Consider the following 13,880-nt stretch of genomic DNA (forward strand, 5'->3'; position numbering starts at 1 on the left):
TTTCTTTCTTGGTCATCTTTTAAAACATTTTCTTGTCAGGTCTTAAGAAAACTCCAACTCAGGAGGATTGGCTGATCAGTGTGCTTCCTGAGAGATCGAAAGTTGGTGTGGACCCTCTTATTATGGCGGCAGGTCAGTGCAGGTATACACTTGCGTATCTCTGTGCATCTGTGGAGACTAAGAGAATGATAGCTATCTTGAAAAGAGCTTGGTATACTTCAGTGTTCCTCAGAAGACAGGGAAGAAGAAGCAATGTTGATTTTTGATATTAATGACTGATTACAGTAAGTTAAACTGTGGTTCCAACAGTGTTGAAGGGCTTCTTTAGTATTAGGTAAGAATATTAACATCCTTCTCTTGTAGTAATGAAAAAAGAATCTCTTCATCTCTTTGGGTCACGTAGCCGATTCTTTGCCTTTTTGTAAGATATAAAAATTAAAATCATCTACCATCTTTTACAACACAATTTCAAACCAGGCAGACGGTTGGTGATGCCAGCAAGCACCTCCCACAATAGGCAGCCTGCTTCTGAGGTGTCGCACCATAGGGGCACGTCCTTTTGTACATCCCTTCATGCATCACTTCAGACTTTATTGAGTTGTGATCCTTCTATAGTATTGTGAAAAATGTATGTGCATTGCAAACTAAGGCTTTCTGCTTTCAGCATATTTGTCTCCTGTGAATCCACAATTAGTTGGGTTTTTAGGATACTCACGGTGACTATGCATGAGAGAAATTTGTGTGCATTAGATATACATGTACTATGTTTTCATTCATTCTTGAAAACCCAATTAGGCATGGGGTCACTAGTACAGTTTTGGGAATCTCTGTATTAAGCATTGTCCTCATAGATAGAATGGAAAACACCTTAAACTCATCTTTAGCTTCTGGAATTCAGGCACAAAGGTCATGCTGAGCCTTCCTTGTTTATTGTGGCTTGTTTTTGCCAGATCAATGGAGGAACATCTCCAGAGCCTTGAAGAGTGCAGGACACTGCCTTGTCCCAGTTGAAGAGAACCTTATTGATGTGGTCTGGACAGATCGCCCTCAACGGCCTTGCAGGCCTCTCATGACACTGGGTCTCAACTACACAGGTTGGTGAGAAGCATTATTAATTAGGGTCAGATATCATTTTAATTGCTTACTTCAACTTTACTTTTCTTTAGTACGTTTCTTGATTTAGCTGAAAATGATTCTTAATTACAAATTTGCATATACAAAATGTAATGACATTTCTTTTTTAATCTTTACCTAACAGGACTCAGGCTTCATTAGAACCTAGCAATATTTATATCATAAGTAAATGATAACACTTGACATTCTATTTTAAAGAATACCTTTGCACTGGTAGGGCCCTAGATGAAGAAATTACAATGCACTGGGGAAAACTAAATTTTATTAGTGATTAAAATTAAGGAAGTTATAAAAGGAAAACTAGATTAAAAGAAGTTTACTGTGCCAAGGAACAATAGTGAAAGGCATTGTGGTTGACCCCTGAAAATGGGCTCTTGTCATCATTGCCCACTCTGTTTTCTGGTAAAAGCGTGCATACCTTATTTGAAAAATTACTCAGAGAGAAAGCAGATGCAGGTCTCCACAGACAATTTTTGAATAATCCAAAGTAGAATTTTTTTGTGTAATTTTCCATTGATTATTAGTGCATACCCCATGGGTAGAAGTCTTCTATGTGTGTGTGTGTGTGTGTGTGTGTGGGGGGGGGGGGGGGGGGGGGGGGGGGGGGGGGGGGGGGGGGGGGGGGGGGGGGGGGGGGGGGGGGGGGGGGGGGGGGGGGGGGGGGGGGGGGGGGGGGGGGGTTAAACTCATACTTTTTCAGTCGTGGCAGAATCTGCATAGGCCAGGGCACTTTTGCTAATCGCATCCTTATAGTGCATTTTATGACTTCAGTCTTGCAAACTTACCAAGTGATATCGGTGAATGTGTTCAGCTTCAAAGCGTCATTCTCAATTAGCATGAACATTGAAGCGTCATTCTCACATTATAGAATATAATAACTTTGACTTTTGCACATCAGTTTTGAGAAGGAGTATACTTCCACAACAACTACTTCTACTACTAATCATTTCTATAGCGCTACTTAAACGTACACAGCGCTGTACACTTGAACTTGAAGAGATATCAGGACAGACAAACAGTACCCCGCGCTTTCCCACTAATGGCAGGCTCAATGCGGCTTACATGGGGCAATGGAGGGTTAAGTGACTTGCCCAGAGTCCCACTAGCAACATTCCATGTAGAAATCGGCCATTGCAGATCACCAATGTGGCTGCGCAGGCTTCTGCTTCTGTGAGTCTGACGTCCTGCACGTACGTGCAGGACGTCAGACTCACAGAAACAGAAGCCTGCGCAGCCTTCTACATGGAATGTTCCTAGTGGAATAGCAACATTCGATGTAGAATCTCCAATAGTAGCAACATTCCATGTAGAATCTCCAATAGTATCTATTTTATTTTTGTTACATTTGTACCCCACGCTTTCCCACTCATGGCAGGCTCAATGCGGCTTACATGGGGCAATGGAGGGTTAAGTGACTTGCCCAGAGTCACAAGGAGCTGCCTGTGCCTGAAGTGGGAATCAAACTCAGTTCCTCGGTTCCCCAGGACCAAAGTCCACCACCCTAACTACTAGGCCACTCCTCCACTTGAATATGTATACCCTAGAAGGAATGGGGGCTAGGGAGATATGATACAGACATTTAAATATTTAAAAGATAAATGTTCAAACTAATCTTTTTCAGAGATGGGGAAGTGGTAGAACTAGACAGAGGTCATGAATTGAGGTTGCAGGGTGGAAGACATAGGAGCAATGTCAGGAAATACTTTTTCACAGAAAGGGTGGTGGGTGCCTGAGGATCACTATATAGAAAAAGTACAAAGACCACATTCAATGAAATTGCATGGAAATACTTTTAAAACAAATAGGAGGAAATATTTTTTCACTCAAAGAACAGTTAAGCTCTGGAGCTCGTTGCCGAAGGATGTGGTAACAGTGGTTAGCGTATCTGGGCATAAAAAAAGCTTTGGACAAGTTCCTGGAGGAAAAGTCTATAGTCTGTTATTGAGATGAACATGGGGGAAGCTGCTGCTTGCCCTGGGATTGGTAGCACAGAATCTTGATACTCTTTGGGATTCCGGAATCTTGCTAAATCTTTGGGATTCTGGAATGGTGCTATTTGGGATTCTGCCAGGTAGTTGTGACCTGGATTGGCCACTGTTGGAAGCAGGATACTGGCTAGATGGACCATTGGTCTGACCCAGTATGGCTGCTATTAAGTTCTTATGATCAAATCCAATTAAAGCAGAACTTAAATGATCTCATATCTGGACTGAGCTTTGTCGGCAGCTTCGGAGGTTGGGAAGTAAGACAAATGCTGGGCAGACTGCTATTGTCTGGGTCCTGTAAATGGCAGATAGATCATGATCAAGGCTGGAGTGGGCTTCGATGGCAACTTCAGTAGTTGGGAAATAGGACTGGTGCCCCAAAACTGGTAGGGAGAGAGAGAAATTAAGTAGTGGAGTAGTGGCTCAGTGGTTAGAGCACCAGTCTTGCAATCCAGAGGTGGCCAGTTCAAATCTCACTGCTGCTCCTTGTGATCTTGGACAAGTCACTTAACCCTCCTTCATTGCCTCAGGTACAAACTTAGATTGTGAGCCCTCCTGGGCCAGAGAAATATCCAGAGTACCTGAATGTAACTCACCTTGAACTACTACTGAAAAAGGTGTGAGCAAAATCTAATAAATAAATATTTGGAATGCTGCTACTACTGAAGATTCTACATGGAATGTTGCTATAGTGGAGGAGTGGCCTAGTGGTTAGAGCACCGGTCTTGCAATCCAGAGGTGGCCGGTTCAAATCCCACTGCTGTTCGTAGTGATCTTGGGCAAGTCACTTAACCCTCCATTGCCTCAAACTTAGATTGTGAACCCTTCTGGGACAGAGAAATATCCAGAGTACCTGAATGTAACTCACCTTGAGCTACTACTGAAAAAGGTGTGAGCAAAATCTAAATAAATAAATGAATGAATGAAGAATACCAAGTGATTAATCATAATGAAGTGGAACCTGTGCAGAGGACCAGATACAACTCTGGCTACCTTATTGGGTAGACTGGATGGACCATGCAGGCTTTATATGTTAATATTCCTGTTTACTAAGTAAATTAACTCTCTGAAAACCACCATTCCTCAGTACAAGTGCACTTTGATCTTCATGCAGTGAGGTATTTCCTGGTCTCTGTGTTAGATGGGGTGAGAAGATATATTATATGGAGTGGATTGGATTGGAGGAGTAGCCTAGTGGTTAGTGCAGTGGAACATGGAATGTTGCTACTATTGGAGATTCTACACGGAATGTTGCCAGTGGAGGAGTGGCCTAGTGGTTAGAGCACTGGTCTTGCAATCCAGAGGTGGCTGGTTCAAATCCCACTGCTGCTCCTTGTGATCTTGGGCAAGTCACTTAACCCTCCATTGCCTCAGGTACAAAATTAGATTGTGAGCCCTCAAGGGACAGATAAATAAAATGCTCAGCGTACCTGAATGTAACTCACCTTGAGCTGCAACTGAAAAAGGTGTGAGCAAAATCTAAATTAAAAAAAAAAATCTAGTCTGTAGGGTCCTTTTACTAAGCCATGGTAAAAAGTGGTCTGCGGTAGTGTAGGCGCATGTATTGGGTGAACGCTGGGCCAGTTTTTAATGGGACGGAAAAAGGGCCTGCGGTAAAAATGAAACCAGCGCGCGCCCAAAACCGACCTGAGCCCTTAACGCCACCTATTGATCTAGCGGTAAAGGTTCACGCGCTACACACGCGTTGATCAGTTGGCGTGCGCCAAGTGCCGATTACAGCCAGAACCGGCACTTAGAAGGAAATAAATTCATCCAAGCGTTATGGGCGATCGCCAAATCTGAAATTACTGCAAGGAGGGCACGCTGGCCTGGCAGTAGTTTCATTTTGGCGCGCGCTGCACGTGCGTAGAGCCTACCGTGGCTTAGTAAAAGGGCCCCTATGTACATTATTTTCTTTGCAAAATCTACTTACACAAAACGCAGGTGCAAAAGTTGGCAGGTACACATTTTCAAAGGATACAGTATGAGTGATCTTCCCCTTTTGAAATTTTGGTGCAAAGCTGACTGGTATAAATAAAGTACCCTTGGACTTTTCAGCCAAATGACGTTTGAAAATTGCCTCCTTGTGTATTGCAGGTTTATCATGGCAGAAGAAGGTTGCAGCTTTACGTGCTAAAATGACAGAAAGGAAAGCATCTTGGTTTGTCGTTACAGCACTGGATGAGGTTGCATGTAAGTTGTGGAGCTGCTTTTTAGGTGCATTACATAGCTCAAGAGTCCTGTAGAAATGAACTGTAAATGCAATTGAAAGGCACACGGTTCTGTATCATGGCAGTGTGCACCCTCCGTCAGCATTTTCCGCTTGGTTAACACATTATCAGGGTTTAGGTGCCTTTGTCGCCTGTTTTGTTTAATGTGATGTCTTCTCTTGGCAGGATGCTTCAACAGATTGGGATAGAGTATTTTATTTATGTCGATGATGTGGTGCTTCTTCTCCCCATTCCCAGTTTGATATTAGGACAAGAGCAGAATGGTGTGTCAGCATCGTTAAGAAATGGATATCTAGCCATAGGTTAAATCTTTTTATTGCTTTTTCTACATTCTAATCTCCATGGCATTAGAGTTTGAATATTCATATGACCAGTTTCCCTTGGTTGTGGAAATGAAGGTTTTGGGAATATTTTAGTTAACACCTTTTCTTTGATAAATTATCTCTCTTGCTAAGAAAATCTTTTTTGTGTTTACGACGCTTACATCGTATTCGAACTTGTTTTGAAATTCCTCAATTTAAGCTCTTGACACAAGCCTTAATCTTAAATCAACTGAATCATTTTAATTCTCCGAGGACAAGCAGGCTGCTTGTTCTCACTGATGGGGTGACGTCCACGGCAGCCCCTCCAATCGGAAACTTCACTAGCAAAGTCCTTTGCTAGTCCTCGCGCGCTCCCGCGCGCACCGCGCATGCGCGGCCGTCTTCCCGCCCGAAACCGGCTCGAGCCGGCCAGTCTTCTTTTGTCCGCACTCGGTAACGGTCGTATTTTCGCCGTGTCGAGCCCCGGAAAGTCGACCTCGCGCGTCCAAATTGTTTTGAGCGTGTTTTTTTCTTCGGAAAAGCTTTTGTTTAAGTCGGGAAGTGCTCCGGAAACCCTCCACCGGGTTTCGTGTCAATCCTCCCCGTACTTCCAGCTTTTTGCCCCGGTAAGTTTTCTTTCGTCGTCGGGGTAGGCCTCTTTTCGGCCTCGGTCGAGATTTTCTCCCTCTAAAGTTTTGGTGCTCTTTTTCCGTCATTTCGGATTTTGATTTCGCCGGCGTGATTTTCCGCCCATGACATCGAAGCCTTCCAGCGGCTTCAAGAAGTGCACCCAGTGCGCCCGGGTTATCTCGCTCACTGATCGACACTCGTCGTGTCTTCAGTGTCTGGGGGCCGAGCACCGCCCTCAGAACTGCAGTCTGTGTTCCCTGCTTCAAAGGCGGACTCAGGTAGCGAGACTAGCCCAGTGGAACGTGTTGTTCTCGGGCTCTTCGTCGGCATCGGCACCGGGATCTTCGAGTGCATCGACGTCGTCAGCGTCCAGACCATCTTCCTAGGCCGCCCCTGCATCGAGTGCATCGAGGCATCGGGCCTCTGCATCGGCGCCGAGACATCGGATAGCTGCATCGACGTCGGTGGTACCAGGACCTCGTCTGCTGATGTCGTCGGACGGTGGTGCATCGTCAGGAGTGCAGGTGAGGGCTGTCCATTCCCCTGCTGGTGGCGGTGAGCCTTCGGTGGGTCTCCTCCTACCCTGAGGGCTCCTGCGGTACAGCCCCCCCGAGACCGACCTCCTTCGGCCTCGGCCCCGAGGAAGCGACGGATGGATTCTACGTCCTCCTCGTCGGTGCCGGGGAGCTCCGGTGACATGCTTCGGAAGAAATCGAAGAAGCATCGACACCGGTCTCCTCCCCGTGTCGGCACCGAGAGCTCTGGGTCGCCGAGGGATTCGGCACCCAGCAGGCATCGGCACCGAGAGGACCGCTCACCCTCTGTTCAAGAGGTGTCGATGCGCTCCACTCTGGACAGCCCGGAACAGCCTCCTCGCCCGGAACAGGTTCTGACGTCGACGCCTGCATCGACCTCTCAGCCTTTTTCTGCAGCCACTCTGAACGAGAGCCTCCGGGCCGTTCTCCCAGAGATTCTGGGAGAGCTGTTGCGCCCTACCCCTCCGGTACCGGCGGTGCTTGCGCCTCCGGGTACCGTCGAGCGTGGCGCCGGCTGGCCCATCGCCCAGGTTGAGGTCCCCGACGTCGGTACCGCGTGCGGTGCCGACCGCGGCCACCTCCCAGGAGGGCTCCCCGACTACGTCGGCGGAGGGAGCTTCGCCGATGCGGGCCAGGGAGTCTACCTCTCGACGCCCCCATCGTGGACGTGGTTCCACGGAGTCGAGCAGGGCGAGGTTGCAGACACAGGTCCGTGAACTTGTGTCTGACACCGAGGGTGAGGCCTCGTGGGAGGAAGAGGAAGATCCCAGATATTTCTCTGATGAGGAGTCTGAGGGTCTTCCGTCTGATCCCACTCCCTCTCCTGAGAGGCAGCTTTCTCCTCCCGAGAGTCTGTCTTTTGCCTCCTTTGTCCGGGAGATGTCTACGGCCATCCCCTTCCCGGTGGTTGTGGAGGACGAGCCCAGGGCTGAAATGTTTGAGCTCCTGGACTATCCTTCTCCACCTAAGGAAGCGTCCACTGTTCCCTTGCACCATGTCCTGAAAAAGACATTGCTTGCGAACTGGACCAAGCCATTAACTAATCCCCACATTCCCAAGAAGATCGAGTCCCAGTACCGGATCCATGGGGACCCAGAGCTGATGCGCACTCAGTTGCCTCATGACTCTGGAGTTGTGGATTTGGCCCTAAAGAAGGCTAAGAGTTCTAGGGAACATGCTTCGGCGCCCCCGGGCAAGGACGCTAGAACCTTAGACTCCTTTGGGAGGAAGGCCTACCATTCCTCTATGCTCGTGTCCAAGATCCAGTCTTACCAGCTCTACACGAGCATACACATGCGGAACAATGTGCGGCAGTTGGCGGGCTTGGTTGATGCTCTTCCCCCTGAGCAAGCCAAGCCTTTTCAGGAGGTGGTCAGGCAGCTGAAGGCGTGCAGAAAATTCCTGGCCAGAGGAGTTTATGACACTTTTGATGTTGCGTCCAGGGCCGCTGCTCAAGGTGTGGTGATGCGCAGGCTCTCATGGCTGCGTGCCGCCGACCTGGAGAATAGACTCCAGCCGCGGATTGCGGACTCGCCTTGCCGTGCGGACAACATTTTTGGTGAAAAAGTCGAACAGGTGGTAGAGTCTCTCCACCAGCGGGACACCGCATTCGACAAATTCGCCCGCCGGCAGCCTTCAGCTTCTACCTCTACAGGTAGACGATTTTTCGGGGGAAGGAAGACTGTTCCCTACTCTTCTGGCAAGCGTAGGTACAATCCTCCTTCCCGACAGCCTGCGGCCCAGGCTAAGCCCCAGCGCGCTCGCTCTCGTCAGCAGCGTGCGACTCAGCAAGGCCCCGCGGCTCCCCAGCAAAAGCAAGGGGCGAGCTTTTGACTGGCTCCAGCAGAGCATAGCCGACATCCAAGTGTCCGTGCCGGGCGACCTGCCAGTCGGAGGGAGGTTGAAAGCTTTTCACCAAAGGTGGCCTCTCATAACCTCCGATCAGTGGGTTCTGCAAATAGTCCGGCAGGGGTACACCCTCAATTTGACCTCAAAACCTCCAAATTGTCCACCGGGAGCTCAGTCTTACAGCTTCCAGCACAAGAAGGTACTTGCAGAGGAACTCTCCGCCCTTCTCAGCGCCAATGCGGTCGAGCCCGTGCCATCCGGGCAAGAAGGGCTGGGATTCTATTCCAGGTACTTCCTTGTGGAAAAGAAAACAGGGGGGATGCGTCCCATCCTAGACCTAAGGGCCCTGAACAAATATCTCGAAAAAGAAAAGTTCAGGATGCTTTCCCTGGGCACCCTTCTCCCCATGATTCAGCAAAACGATTGGCTATGCTCTCTGGACTTGAAGGATGCCTACACACACATCCTGATACTGCCAGCTCACAGACAGTATCTGCGATTTCAGTTGGCACACGCCACTTCCAGTACTGTGTGCTACCCTTTGGGCTCGCCTCTGCGCCCAGGGTGTTCACCAAGTGCCTAGCTGTGGTAGCAGCGGCGCTTCGCAGGCTGGGGGTGCACGTGTTCCCATATCTCGACGATTGGCTGGTGAAGAACACATCCGAGGCAGGAGCCCTGCAGTCCATGCAGATGACTATTCGCCTACTGGAGCTACTGGGGTTTGTGATAAATTATCCAAAGTCCCACCTTCTCCCAGTGCAGAGACTCGAATTCATAGGAGCTCTGCTGGATTCTCGGACGGCTCGCGCCTATCTCCCAGAGACGAGAGCCAACAACTTGTTGTCCCTCGTCTCGCGGGTGCGAGCGTCCCAGCAGATCACAGCTCGGCAGATGTTGAGATTGCTGGGCCACATGGCCTCCACAGTTCATGTGACTCCCATGGCCCGCCTTCACATGAGATCTGCTCAATGGACCCTAGCCTCCCAGTGGTATCAGGCCGCTGGGGGTCTAGAGGACGTGATCCACCTGTCCACGAGTTTTCTCGAATCCCTGTATTGGTGGACCATTTGCTCCAATTTGACTCTGGGACGTCCCTTCCAAATTCCTCAGCCACGGAAAGTGCTGACTACGGATGCGTCCCTCCTGGGATGGGGAGCTCATGTCGATGGGCTTCACACCCAAGGAAGCTGGTCCCTCCAGGAACGCGATCTGCAGATCAATCTCCTGGAGTTACGAGCGATCTGGAACGCTCTGAAGGCTTTCAGAGATCGGCTGTCCCACCAAATTATCCAAATTCAGACAGACAACCAGGTTGCCATGTATTATGTCAACAAGCAGGGGGGCACCGGATCTCGCCCCCTGTGTCAGGAAGCCGTCAGCATGTGGCTCTGGGCTCGCCGTCACGGCATGGTGCTCCAAGCCACATATCTGGCAGGCGTAAACAACAGTCTGGCCGACAGGTTGAGGCAGGATTATGCAACCTCACGAGTGGTCGCTCAATTCCCGTGTGGTACGACAGATCTTCCAGGTGTGGGGCACCCCCTTGGTAGATCTCTTCGCATCTCGAGTGAACCACAAAGTCCCTCAGTTCTGTTCCAGGCTTCAGGCCCACGGCAGACTGGCATCGGATGCCTTCCTCCTGGATTGGGGGGAGGGCCTGCTGTATGCTTATCCTCCCATCCCTCTGGTGGGGAAGACTTTGTTGAAACTCAAGCAAGACCGAGGCACCATGATTCTGATTGCTCCTTTTGGCCGCGTCAGATCTGGTTCCCTCTTCTTCTGGAGTTATCCTCCGAAGAACCGTGGAGATTGGAGTGTTTTCCGACCCTCATCACGCAGGACGAAGGGGCTCTTCTGCATCCCAACCTCCAGTCTCTGGCTCTCACGGCCTGGATGTTGAGGGCGTAGACTTTGCCTCTTTGGGTCTGTCAGAGGGTGTCTCCCGCATCTTGCTTGCTTCCAGGAAAGACTCCACTAAGAGAAGTTACTTCTTTCATTGGAGGAGGTTTGCCGTCTGGTGTGACAGCAAGGCCCTAGATCCTCGCTCTTGTCCTACACAGACCCTGCTTGAATACCTTCTGCACTTGTCTGAGTCTGGTCTTAAGACCAACTCCGTAAGGGTTCACCTTAGTGCAATCAGTGCATACCATTATCAAGTGGAAGGTAAGCCGATCTCAGGACAGCCTTTAGTTGTTCGCTTCATGAGAGGTTTGCTTTTGTCAAAGCCCCCTGTCAAGCCTCCTACAGTGTCATGGGATCTCAATGTCGTTCTCACCCAGCTGATGAAACCTCCTTTTGAGCCACTGAATTCCTGCCATCCGAAGTACTTGACCTGGAAGGTCATTTTCTTGGTGGCAGTTACTTCGGCTCGTAGAGTCAGTGAGCTTCAGGCCCTGGTAGCCCAGGGCCTTACACCAAATTTCATCACAACAGAGTAGTCCTCCGCACTCACCCTAAGTTTCTGCCAAAGGTCGTGTCGGAGTTCCATCTGAACCAGTCAATTGTCTTGCCAACATTCTTTCCCCGTCCTCATTCCTGCCCTGCTGAACGTCAGCTGCACACATTGGACTGCAAGAGAGCATTGGCCTTCTACCTGGAGCGGACACAGCCCCACAGACAGTCCGCCCAATTGTTTGTTTCTTTTGATCCCAATAGGAGGGGAGTGGCTGTAGGGAAACGCACCATATCCAATTGGCTAGCAGATTGCATTTCCTTCACTTACGCCCAGGCGGGGCTGGCTCTTGAGGGTCATGTCACGGCTCATAATGTTAGAGCCATGGCTGCGTCGGTAGCCCACTTGAAGTCAGCCTCCATTGAAGAAATTTGCAAAGCTGCGACGTGGTCATCTGTCCACACATTCACATCTCATTACTGCCTGCAGCAGGATACCCGACGCGACAGTTGGTTCGGGCAGTCAGTTCTTCAGAACCTGTTTGTGCTTTAGGATCCAACTCCACCCCCCGAGGGCCCTGTTTGTTCTGTTCCAGGCTGCACTCTCAGTTAGTTGGTAAATTTTTTAGGTCAATCTCAGTTATGTCCTCGCCGTTGCGAGGCCCAATTGACCATGGTTGTTGTTTTGAGTGAGCCTGGGGGCTAGGGATACCCCATCAGTGAGAACAAGCAGCCTGCTTGTCCTCGGAGAAAGCGAATGCTACATACCTGTAGAAGGTATTCTCCGAGGACAGCAGGCTGATTGTTCTCACAAACCCGCCCGCCTCCCCTTTGGAGTTGTGTCTTCCCTTGAAGTGTATTGTCTTGCTACATACTGGACTGGCCGGCTCGAGCCGGTTTCGGGCGGGAAGACGGCCGCGCGAGGACTAGCAAAGGACTTTGCTAGTGAAGTTTCCGATTGGAGGGGCTGCCGTGGACGTCACCCCATCAGTGAGAACAATCAGCCTGCTGTCCTCGGAGAATACCTTCTACAGGTATGTAGCATTCGCTTTCTCTGTATGTGGATTGCAATTCTTTGTTTATTGAAAAAGTTGCAAACACTGCAGAATACGGCTATCAGTTTTGGTTTATTCAGTGGGTAAGTATGAACATGTGACCCCCTCCCCCCTTTTTTGGGGGTCTGAGCTCATTAGTTACCTGTTTACGCTAGGATTACATTTAAAATGTATACATTATTATATAAGATATTTCATGGCTTGGCTCCACACTATTTTATTAATCGTCCTTCCGCAGGAGTGTTGTCAAAGCTTTGTGATGCTTCTAAGGAAGTGCGTTATTTGCCTATTTTTAATACATCTTTTTCGTTCTTGTCAGCTAGTCTGTTTTGATATATATCCGATTACCTGAATTACAGGAAATTATGGAAGACTTGGCTCTTCCAGAAATATCTGAATTAGTTTAACCAATGTTCTATTTTTTTGTATTTTCTTAAAGTTTGTATTTCCCCGGTTTGTCCGGTTTCTTTGTGTTGTAATCCACGATGAGCTGGCAGGTTTTCGCGGAATGTAAGCATGTTTGTTATGTTAGACTAGCCGTTGAGCCCGTAAAAACGGGCTGGTATTGGGGTTTTCCTGCCCCCTCCCTCCCCGCGAGGTCGCCACCGCTACCGTCCCCCACCCCTGGAGTTGCTGCCATCCCTCCACCTGGCCTGGGCCTTCTCTCCGCTACTAAACTTACACATTCATTCGCCAGAACGCAGCACGCACATCAGCTGAGCTGCCGTCGGCCCTTCCTTCTCTGCCTGTGTCCCGCCCTCCTGTGACGTAACGTCAGCGAGGGCGGGACACAGGCAGGGAAGGAAGGCCGACGGCAGCTCAGCTGATGTGCGTGCTGCGTTCCGGCGAATGGATGTGTAAGTTTAGTAGCGGAGAGAGGGCCCGGGCCAGGTGGGGGGGAGGAACGGTAGCGGCGATCTCAGGCGGGCGGGCGGGGGAGCGGCATCAACCTCGGCAGCGCAGTTTTCCTCTCTGTCCCGCCCTCGTCATCACGTATTGACGCGGGGGCGGGACAGAGAGGGAAGTCTCTACTGCGCATTTGCGAGTGAGTCGGTCACTCGCCGTTTATATGTTTGATAGTAAGTGCCCCTTTGTTATATTTTTGTATGTTTAAATATATTTTATTGAAGAGACAACTTCCATTTTGCACACTAACACATGGAAAAAGAAATATTAACCTCGCTCTCCAAGAACATTTTACATTTTCTCCCCCCCCCCCCTTAAGATTTCAACAGTTTTATTAATGGTAATTCAGAAAGAACATTTCCAAGTAACCGATGGAGAAAAATACACAGCTCAAATTTGTGTGCAACTCTAACAGAATAGTACATTCTACCATCAAACATTTCTCCCAACGTTCTCCTCCCCCCTCCCAAAAGTCCCTCTTACACCGCTCAACTCATTGTATTGAGATCCATTTATGACCCTCAAGAATAAAAGCTATGTTGCAATGTTGCATCAAAAGCCATAAATAGTGGAACCTTCAACTATCCCTGCGGTATTTAGAAATCACTGCTCTAGCGGAGTGCCTGAACTCTGATGACACCCCACCCTAATTACGTAACCGACGAATAACCCCCCCCCCCCCCACGACTCTGTCCAATCCCTAACTATTAATGCATATTCCCACTCCCTGTGTCCTAACCCTCCCTAACTATTCACCTTACCATCAAAAGGCCAAAACATTTAAAAAAAACCCCACAAACACATCTTCCCTTTCAGAGCTTGTTAAATATTAAACTGCGAGCTTTAGGTGACAAGGATTGTA

The 13,880-nt window shown here is 49.3% G+C and overlaps 1 protein-coding gene across 1 annotated transcript in view; it reads left to right on the forward strand.

Moving 5' to 3' along the window:
• LOC115469968 (xaa-Pro aminopeptidase 1-like) overlaps nucleotides 1–13,880 on the forward strand; it is a 100,799-nt gene that overhangs the window by 31,800 nt on the left and 55,119 nt on the right. Inside the window, 3 exon segments of the mRNA XM_030202777.1 lie at nucleotides 40–132; nucleotides 951–1,094; nucleotides 5,217–5,312. Of these exon segments, the coding sequence (XP_030058637.1) occupies nucleotides 40–132; nucleotides 951–1,094; nucleotides 5,217–5,312 (333 nt within the window).

The sequence above is a fragment of the Microcaecilia unicolor genome, chromosome 5 (genome assembly GCF_901765095.1).
Source record: "Microcaecilia unicolor chromosome 5, aMicUni1.1, whole genome shotgun sequence".
Classification (NCBI taxonomy): domain Eukaryota; kingdom Metazoa; phylum Chordata; class Amphibia; order Gymnophiona; family Siphonopidae; genus Microcaecilia; species Microcaecilia unicolor.